Here is a 10,744-nt window from a genome sequence, read left to right as displayed (position 1 = left end):
GGTGCTGTTTTACGAATCATACATAAAAAATAAAACTAAATAAGAAAGCACAATATACAATTGTGTTAATCTACTTGTTGAGGAAGAAGCAGGTCTGACCGGCAGGTTGAAAAAGGTAAAAAAAAAAAAAAAAGTCCTGTTAAGCCCTGATTGATCAGCTGATCACCGGCCGTGCACGTCCGCACCTGCTGTCATCTGCGATAAAGGAAGTAACAGCATATACAAAAGCCGAAGTGAGCAGCGCGTTCAATCAATGGAAATAGTCTTGTTCTATATTTTACCAAATAATTTTGCTCTAAAAATATTTTTGTTCATCTGTAAAATAGCCGATCTCTAGAGTTGATTTTTAAGCTATTAGTTTTGTATGTTAATATATCCATTTGGTGAAACAAGAAATACGTTTTTTAAATATCATGTCAAACTGATTTGCTTATAAAAGCTTAATAAAAAAATGATTTTTTTAATGGGTTCTGGCCTGTAATTACAGTTAAGCCCCCAGTATACTGCCGTGTACATCCATACGCAGAGGTATGCATGTATGTACGCAGAGGTACGTGCGTACCCCCCAGCGTACCCTCCGTGCAAAGCTCAAATTTTTACGACCGCATATGCGTACACGGTGTCGCACAATAAACTGCCCAGCAACGGACTGTTTTGTATGCGACACCAATGTATTAAATTCCCCTTCTTCATCTCTGATCTGGTCTTTTCTTTTTTTTTTTTTTTTTACCAAGAGGCAGTGATCTCTTCCTCCTCCATTGATGCCATGACTGAAATGGTGAGAAATGGAGGAATTTGTCACGAGCGAATTAAACTCAGGTCCAGCATGGCTGTGGGAGGTTCTGGAGATTTCCTGGTGGGCTGGTCTGATGTGTGGGTTGTAGAGCCAGCGCTCCCTGTTTTTTTTATTTTTTTTTTTAGATTTTTTTATTAACAACATATAAACACAGAACACCGCTGCGTGAGGCTGCCAGCGCTCGCTTTTTTTTCTTTTTTCCAACCTGTCAATCAGTCCAGTAGGCGTGTCAGCAAATGACCAATCGGCGACCTCAATTTGTCCCGAAGGTAAACGCCCCTTGTCTGTGAAGCTGCTCTGCTGCTGCTCGGGGTCTACGCTGGAGTATCATGACTGAACCCTCTGCGTACAGTTCACGCGTACGTACGCGTGAACAGACGTACGTGGCAGTATACTGGAGGCTTTACTCTGTCGGATTCTGGTTGGACTCGAAAAAAAATTATATGGGTTCGGGCTGGGACATATATTTTTAGGCCCAAATGCAACTCTACTGCAGAGTAAAGATCAGCAGATCAGTTGCAGGAGGAAGCTTCTCCTGCAGCTTGGGCTGCACACTAATGCACTAGTGTAGGAGGAAGTTTTTTTTTTTTTTTCTGTAGCTATGGGTTGCACACAGGTGCTCAATAATTTAAAATAATAATTTTAAATACAAAATGCCATGCCAATTGTGCACCTCATCCATCAATCAGCCAGTTGTGTGTCATGTCCAATTTCATATCGAAAATCCACGATTTAGCCAGTCCGCGAAAAACGAACCGCGAAGCAGCGAGGCACTACTATATATATATATATATATATATATATATATATATGAGAAATATATATATATATATATATATATATATATATATATATACTATTAAAAAATATATTTATAATATTACATTTGTGATTTTGACTGCTCCATTCCCAGATGTTTAAATCATTTTTTGTCACTGTATATGGATTTCAAAACCTCTGATGTGTGTGCCAGCTCTTGATTTTTCTGTATTTAGTCTAAAATCATCATTCAAGCTGTTAAGCTCAAACTTGCAATCTGTTCCCCACAAACAATGCAGTGATGTTTTTATGTTGCTATATCTATGAGATTTTAACAGGCTGTTTCTTTTACAAGAATTGGTTATCATCATTATCAACACTGAACATTATTATACTTGTAATAACTTAACGTGGTATTCCATTAGTTTCTTTCCATACTAGATATCAATGCGTTCTAAAATGTAAAGGGTACACATAGTTCAATGAGCAAATGATAAATAAACAACAAACAAAATCACCATCTGAGGTGGTGAGCATATTGTTTTAATAGGTAAGTAATGTTTCTGGGACTGTCAAATTGTGTTCGCTTAAAGAATAGAATGGAAGGTGGGCAAGCACGGATAGAAGGGAAATCAAGAGAACCTGAGATGGACAGGACATTCTTCTTGTGTGTGTTTGTGCAGAGTGGGCCTGTATGTACCTTGGCTTTATTTGGGTTATGCTTTGTGATTCCATTGTGGAGTGGCTCTATTGAGCTTGTATTCCCACCCTCCCACAAGTCCCTTATTTCAGATAAAGCTATCTGAATCAGCAGCACACCTTCTGCAGATGCATGTAAGCAGCTTACTGTGTGGAGGCTCATTCGGTGTTCCTGGAGAATTGTGACGGTTGCATTGTGTGGGCTACAAGGAGGGTGTGGCACGCTGGTAAATTGTATCATCACTTAAACTTACATTAAGATGTTCATGTCCTCTATTCATTTTAAACAGTGAGGCCCTTTTAGATTTGAAAATGCATTGCTGGACTTTCTACCAGTTGACAATCCCTCCAGGAGTGTATTTCTCTGAATAACGGTCATACATTTTTAGAACAAAATGTAAAAAAGAAAAAAGCTACATGAAAAGTTGTCTATTAAAACATGTTTTCACTGTTTAAAAAAAAATTAGCAGCATTTACTGCAGAGTCAAAATACTTCATAGGATGCAGTTTGTCACAGTCTTACTGAAAGATAAAAAAACCCCTGCAACATAAGTTGTTAATGTTCATAAATGTCAGATGTAATAATAGAAGATTTACCTGTCAAGAGCAGGCCTTACCTCCTAATCAGTGACAGCAGGGACAAAGTGTAACATTGCATTAAACTAGGATCATGTGCTGTCATGTACTGCAAACATGAACATCATGATGCAATCATTTTTCTCCAGATTATTTGAATATTTTTAAAGATGAATCTCCTGCAAGCCAAATAATTTGTGTATATAAGCTTATAAAACCTGTTTTATCTTCCGTTTATGATTCAGATTTAATAACCCCCAGGAAAATAAAAAATCTATTTTAGGCTGATTTAGTAAAGGCTAGACTTAACCTTCTGTGGTGTTACATTTTCTTCGTGGTCACATGTCACACGTTAGAAGATATCATTCAGTTAACATTTGATGTCACTGGCTTGCAGCTGATAGGATTTAGTCTGTGGTGAATGTGAGTCCCCGTTTGTGTGAGTGCGTGGTTGCAAGCACACCTGCACCTCTTCTGAATGCAGGTTTTTGAGCCTTAATAAGCCCTTACCCCCGCTCTCCGGATGTGAAGACAGGAGGAGAGAAAATGGCTTTTTTACACTTCAGTTTCATGCATATTTTCTTTGAGGCTAATGAGAACCTTAAATACGGTGCCAGACTTCAGGCTGCACTGCTGAAGGCTGACATTTTCACACACAGTGGCACCTTGTCACTGTGGATGAAGTCCCTCTACCTGGCTGCTGTGAGGTGTGTGTGTGTGTCTTAAGTGTGTATGTGTGAGAAATTACAAACCTGTAGAAATTATACTATTGATGTTGTTCACGAAACATGATAGGTATAGTTGCCCATGCATGGAATTTTTTTAAATATTTTTTTAAGCACAGCATGTTCAGAACTGAGCAGGAACATTGAACCTCACAATGCTACAGCTCCACTGTCATCAGTGTGTGCATTTAAAAAAAACATATCTACATATACTTTAAATTATTGAGGAAAATATGATTAACTTTTTCTTTCTTGTTTTTAGCATTTTGTTCTAAAATATTATTAAATCTGTATTTTTGTAACAACACAGATTTGTGGCGTACGTATTTGTTTGTGCGTATATGTGCACATGCTCATATTGTCAGCATTGTTGTCATTCTCGATGAGTCTTAAACAAATATTTTACCAGGTTTCTTACTGACTCTAAACCAAGAGCTCAGTCTGCTGTCTGTGTTTTTAAAGTGGTGACTGGATGAAACATGTTGCAGTGTTGCTGCATCGCACTGTCTCCGTGTCTAAGCATGTATGCATATATGCATTTAAATTTTGTTTGTGCAATATTTCTACAAAGCAAACAATATTATTTTCATTATTTGTTTGGCCTATTGCTGCCTCTGTAAAGCAACTTCCTGTTACTGTTTATGAAGCAGAATGCTAAAAGTTTTGTCTTCATTTTACGTTTCCATAGTCTAAAACACAAACACAATAAGGAGAAGCTACAGGGAAGTTGAAAAATGATGGTTTCTGTTTGCATGTCTGAATGTGAGCGTCTGCAGGTGTGTGTGTGTGTGTTTGTGTTTCCCACATGGCCCTGCTGCTGCCACTCACCGTAAACTAGTCTGCAGCCCGTCACAAACAGACGCTGACACACTCCCAGTTTAATGTGCTCATTAGGGACTGCAGAGCACACACCTAATTGATAGCCATGACACACAGAATGTACACACGCACATTATTGCAAAAAAAAAAAACTGTTTCCTCTTTTTTTTAATGCTGCAGTAGAAAACAAGGTTATACGAAGTCTTATAATGGGGATTCATTGTCAAGAACAACAACAACAGAAAACCAAAGAATGAAAAAAAGGACTAACAGCACAGAATGCATAACAGTATCTGTGCTGTTTACATGCCAATATTTTACACATAAAGATTCTTTTTTTTTAAGTATTTTTATTTTTATTTCCCTGGCAGATGTCAGTTACTTCAGCAAATTAACTGCCAAAAAATGTAGCAGAACTTGTCACTCAGGGGGTTAGAGTAACCATGGTTACCTTTCATGTCCCGAAAAGATAAAACTGCAGAGGGAAATTATAGCAGAGTAATTAGAACCAAAAAAGACCAATCAAAAAGGCATTCAACAATAAAAAATAAACAACCAAGAGTGCTTTTAAATTAGTTTACACATAAAATATCTTTATAAAGTAACATCTTTTTGTTCAGCTTTTAATATCTTTTTAGTGTTCATACAGGGACACACGTATAGCAGTTGCTGTAAAAAAAAAAAAAAAAGAATTCTTTAACCCTCTGAGCACAAGCTGGGAATAAAAAAAAAGATTCACCTTGTGTCACTCTTTTAGTACCTCCCATTTTTATACTTTATATTACATAACACACTTAGAAAACTATTGTGCAAAACAAGTTTGTTTATGCCTTCATATACTGTGCACCAGCAAATAGTCAATATCCTTTTAAATTAAAAAATATAAAAATGATGCATAATTTAGACTGGAATTAATCGAATGATTTTATTTACATATTTTACACAGACCTGAAGTAATATAGGTCCCTGATCAACAACTTAAAATAGTTTTGTGTGTGTGTGTGTGCATTTCATAATTTTGTAATATACAATGTTTGTGTCAAGACCTGTGAGCATTTGTCTGGAAAATATGAAACTTGGTGTGAAACTCATGACCTGAATGCTTATACGTTTAGAATTAGACCCAACATAGTAAATGTCTGACAGAAAAGAGCATTGCAGGCACAATGCACATTTATTTCTCACAGTAATAAAACAATAATAATTTCTGTCTTTAAACTTACCGAGTCAACAGTTTGGATTTCAGCTCTAGAAACGCTTTAATGTACTCACAGGGTTAAATTTTATATGCTGACTCGAGCATAAAAAATGGTATAGAAAAAAATGGATCATTGCCAGGTGTAAAAAAACATGAAAAGTGCACCAGATTTAATTATAAAATGCTTAACAAAACAATTTTACTTATGCATGCAGCTTATAACACCGCAGTGATGCAAAAATATAAAAGAAACTAAATCCTTTTACACAAACAATAGTCACCACATCATTTTATAATCTATTTGAAACCTTCATTTACTGTATATTTGAATGTATCAATGCACATAAAAAAGTATTTTCTCATCAAAGAAAATCAATAAACCAAGTGTGTGGCTAGAGTGAGTCTACATCGCACAATATTCAAATAATAATACTAAAAAAAAAAAACTGTTACAACACAAAAAGAAAAAAAAAATCATGTGCCAACACTCATTGCAGTAGTTTATTCGCTTCTTTGTGCAGTTCCATCACTTTTTAATCAGCCTTTCTTTTTTAATGTCTGAAAGACTAAAGAGAGACAGAGCAAGAAAGAGTGAGCCGTTTTGTAAAAGTGCTGCATTGTTCACAACCAGTGCTACTGTTTGTCCAGCTCACATACATACATGAGGTGGTCTTCAGGGGATTTCCCGTGAGTCTTGCTCAAGTGAAGCTTTACCGCATGCTTACTAGCAAAAGTCCGGTTGCAGAGCTTGCACTGATAGACTGCCCCAATGTCATCATCATCAGGGGAGGGTGATGGGGTTTCAGTAGGGGGCAAAGATGCTGTTAAGGATGAGGACAATGAAATAGGAAGTGAAGAAGGTAAAGATGTCTGTAACGAGGAAGGTAAAGGGTGGCTGGATAGGTGAAGATTAGAGAACAGTTTTTCAGATAGGCCTTTAGAGTGACGTCGATGATGGTGCTGTGAAATCTGGTTGAGGAGTTGCTCCCCAGAAAGCTTAGACAAGTCTCGCAGACGAAAGCCTAAGTGGGATTCCAGGTGGCTCACATAGGTGGATGGTGAGCGGATCTGTGAAGCGCAGTCGCTGCAGAAGAACACTGGGTGACCTGAATCCAAGTTTTTTAAGAACTTTGTGCCCCCGGTTCGCCTCAACTGGTACTTAACATTAGCTAGCCAGTGGGATATTGTAGTCATTGAGAGGCCTGTGAAGCGGGAGATGTGCATTCTCTCCTGCGGACTAAGGTCCGACATCATGTATTTGCCATCATTTGTTTGTCTTAAACTGGAAGCAAACTGGGCTTGTAGTATAAGGAGGTGTTGAGGGTTCCAGTTGGACTGGCGACCTTTACGTTTCTGAGCTGGAGAAACATCTTCTGTCTCCTCTTGTGTGGCACCTTCAATATCAGAACGCTCAGACTGGCTGGTAGGTGTGGAGGATTTGGACAATGCTTGACTTTCTGTCAGGTTTCTCAGCATGTCAGAGATATCTGAGAGGGCATTTTCTCTCAGTGGAGAGGAGGACATGAAGGAAGCTACTGCAGCTGAGGCTTTTGTCATTGTGGCAGCAGAGGATGGAGAGATTGATGGGGTAGATGTGGTAGATGAGAGTGCTGTAGAACCCAAGGAACCACCATTACTACTCTTGTCTATGTTTTTTCCTTTGGTGAGATCAATAGGTTGATCGCTGTTAAGATGCTGCTGGTAGAAGTATCGGTCTAAGTGCTCGTTGTTAGTCTTTTTGGTGTGTGCTGGTGGGGTGGAAGAAGCCACTGCTGCTTTCTCTGCCAGACTGTTGCTCATCTTGAATAGCATACTCATAGGATCAAGGGAAGGCATGGCCGGCTTTGCAGCCTTCCCCAGGTGGACGTTCATTACTGACTGCAGAGCACTGAGAGGGTTGACAAATGGCTGTTCTGGTGGTGGATGATCTGTGATGATGGTTGTGCTGCCACACAAAGAGGCATGCATGGGTGACATTGCATCAGTGGGTTCCACTCCATTTTCTACAGACCCTTTTGTAGAAATGTTACCATTTGAATCTTTGTGATTTGTTCCAGTTCCATTTCTTACCACCTCTTCTGTTACATCTGTATTCTCAGGGTTTTTACAGTCTGACGCCCTATTTTCTTTGGGTGACTCCCCTTGGGTTGAGTCTTCTGCCTCACTGTTACAGGGTGAGGGAGTCATGCATCTTAATGGAGAATCCTTCACTCGGGGCTCTCTCAATTTTTCCTCTACTTTAGACACTTTTTCTGACACTTTTTTGACTAGTTCCTCCATTGCATGGAAGTTGTTTTTAGGTAATGGAGAGGTCTGACGACTTGGTGGTGAGATCAATGGTTGACTCTTAGCAGTAGGAGAGAAAATCTCTCCTCCAGGGAACATATATTTGAGGGGAGAGCTCTTTCCAGAGTTACCAAGAGAGAGCTTCATTATGTTTGGGAGCTGGTAAGCAGCATGTATGCTAGGATATCCACCCCAGCTTGGAGCACCATTCTGGGCTTTGTTAATGGCTGATGTTACTGTGTTCTCCAAGGACTTGAGAATATCTAGACCCCCCTTTGGACTTTCATCCAGATCCTCTTCAGTCAGATAAGTGTATTTTGATGAAATATCAAACTTCTCCTCAGCCACATCTTCTCCACCTGCTCTTTTATCCTTGTTGAGGTTGCTGGCATTGTTTATAATGAAATCTTTTGTGCATTCCTCTTCCTTCTCCTCCTTTTTTATTTCTACTATCATTGCAGAGGGTGAAATGCTGGTCGGAGGAGGCACTGGGGCAGGTGGAGAGGAAAATGTTGTGGCAGCCAGTGGAACTGACTGTACTTTTTCTTCAGCAGCTAAGTTGGATGTATGAACTTGGGTGGGGGACTCCATAATTGGTTTGCCTTTCTTTATAGCAGAGTTGGTAACTTTAATGAAATGTCCTGTCACCATCATATGAGCAGTAAGTTCTTGCAGTGTGTCATGAGAGCTGCCACATTCCATGCATTTGAGAATTTGTGATTTTCTGGATTCAAACTGCCAGGCATAGCTGGCACCATTTTGGTGTCCATAACGGTTGTTAGGTGTAATGTAGGGGTTAGTAGCCTTTTGCAGAATGTCATTAGAGTCACTGAAGGAGGTGGGCTTAGGTGTGGTGCCTCCTGTTGAGTCAGGTGAGCTAGGTATATCTAGTTCAATAGGGGGTCTCTTTCGAACAGCAGATATAATTTTAGCTGCCACTGGTGTAACAGGTTCTTTTAGAGGCACTTTCTGATAGTGTTTTGTCTTGATCATGTGGACACTTAGGTCCTGAAGGGATTCAAAAGAGTGCCCACAGTACATGCACTTGAGGACCTTTTGTGCATCTTCCTTCCCCTCCATCTCTAATAAGGACCGTTTTCTGGGTTTTGACCAGCGTTTAGCACCCTCACTATCTGTCTCATGGTTATCATCACGGTAGTGGCCTGTCTCATTCATGTGTACTGTGAGTTCTACTAGAGTATCATATGCTGCGCTACAGTCCTTACAACGAAATTTGCTGGCTCCAGTGAATATAGAGCCATAAAGCTTGGAACTCTGACGGTAAAGCTGGACAGTACTAAATAGGTTAGGTTCTGTGGTAGTTGTTGGTGCAGCCATTGTGGGATGCTGAACCAGGTTCAGTCTGTTGTGGTGGTTCTGGGAAGCCTGTTGAAGAGTTTTAGCCATAGCTGTCTGATGCCAGTCAAATCCTCCACTCCCACAGCTGCTACTGCTGCTGCTACTACTGCTGCTGCTATGACTGCGAGGAGGTTTCTCTGCTGGTGGCTGAGTCAGATTCAAATTGAGTGAAGACCAATAGGAATTGCTCAGAAAAGATGTGTAAATGGCCTTCATCTTCTCAAGGCTATCAGCCACAGAGCTTGTTGCAGCTAAAAAGGCCTCATCTCCACTTACAGATGCATTGGCATTTGCCACAGCCACCATAGCAGAAGACAAGGATGGGGACAGTGCATTTGAAGAGTCTTTAGGAAGGAGGACGTCATCTTCATTTTTAAGTGAGGAGATTTCAAAATCAGACATTCTGTCACTGGATTCACTCAGGTGAGACTCACTGTCTAGCTCCTGGCCAGAAAAGTCAGCTGCATTGGGAGAGTCATGGATGCCAGTGGATCCTGGCCTTTCCTTGTGCAGGAAGTCCTTATCCTGGCATAGGAGCTTGGCAACAGGCTCCTCCCCTTCTTGAGCTGAGTCCTCTCCATCTATGTCCTCATCCAATAGGGCTGCTTCCTTCTCATCATCGGGGACATATGCTTGAAAAATAAAGAAAAAAACATGGAAAATATGTTAGTATTTTATTGATGTCTTATTTTACATTCACAAAGACTTTACTTTGATAAACAATAATCTGTGTCTCACTTTCTTACTTTAACAAATAATGTTTTACAATCAGATTCAAACCACCACCCTTTCCCTCTGTTCGTTTTCGAAACCTGTCTTTGTCCTGTACTGCTAAAAATAACCCAATAAGACAGAGAAAAGAAAGATATAGAGGGATGAAAACAGAAAGACAAGGGGGGGAGTGGGGGTGCACATGTCTCTTCAAACAGAACTTGCCACCTTATTCTTCTCAAGGGGCAACAGCTTGAAATTAAAACTAAATTTGAAATTAATGAAGCACATTCTGGCGGTGGCATTCGTTTCTGAAGTAATAAATTACTTGTATCAACCTCGGAGACAGCGGTTCCTGTCTGTCAATTAATATGTCTTACGCTTCTTCTGCAGAGTTTAATGCATTCCCTAACAGACACACTCGCCATTTAAATTAAGCATGCATTTTCACTCATTACACTGCTCAGCCATCGCCTCCTTGTAAATAAAAAAAAATGTATGTATGTTAGCCTGCGACAAATCTCTCCCTGCAAAAGCCATTTGCTTCAATTACCAAAGATTAGAAAAAAAAAACTTTAGTTATTATTTACAGTTTAGCTTCAGGGAAAGAGCTTGCAGCTTTCAATTTATATTCAAATCCCTCTAGTTTAAGAATAATACAATGGAAATCACACAAAGAAAATATGTTTCAAGACAAATCACAATCTCGCTTTTTTGTAAATCTCTGAATGATTTATTTTGGCAATAAGTCTATAAAAAAAACACAATCAGATTATACATGATTTATGCTCACACTGAAACTAGAATTGGGTTATT

General features: G+C 39.5%; 1 protein-coding gene across 1 annotated transcript in view; it reads right to left on the bottom strand.

The window, feature by feature from the left end:
- Positions 1–6,205: 6,205 nt before the first annotated feature.
- tshz3b (teashirt zinc finger homeobox 3b) overlaps positions 6,206–10,744 on the bottom strand; it is a 40,555-nt gene continuing 36,016 nt past the window's right edge. Inside the window, exon 3 of the mRNA XM_037691285.1 lies at positions 6,206–9,849. Coding sequence (XP_037547213.1) covers positions 6,206–9,849 — 3,644 coding nt within the window. The remainder of the gene's footprint in view (positions 9,850–10,744) is intronic.

Source organism: Nematolebias whitei, chromosome 2, assembly GCF_014905685.2.
Source record: "Nematolebias whitei isolate Nwh7 chromosome 2, NemWhi1, whole genome shotgun sequence".
Classification (NCBI taxonomy): Eukaryota; Metazoa; Chordata; class Actinopteri; order Cyprinodontiformes; family Rivulidae; genus Nematolebias; species Nematolebias whitei.
The sequence above is the reverse complement of the archived record's forward strand: the minus strand, read 5'-3'. Positions and strand labels throughout refer to the sequence as shown.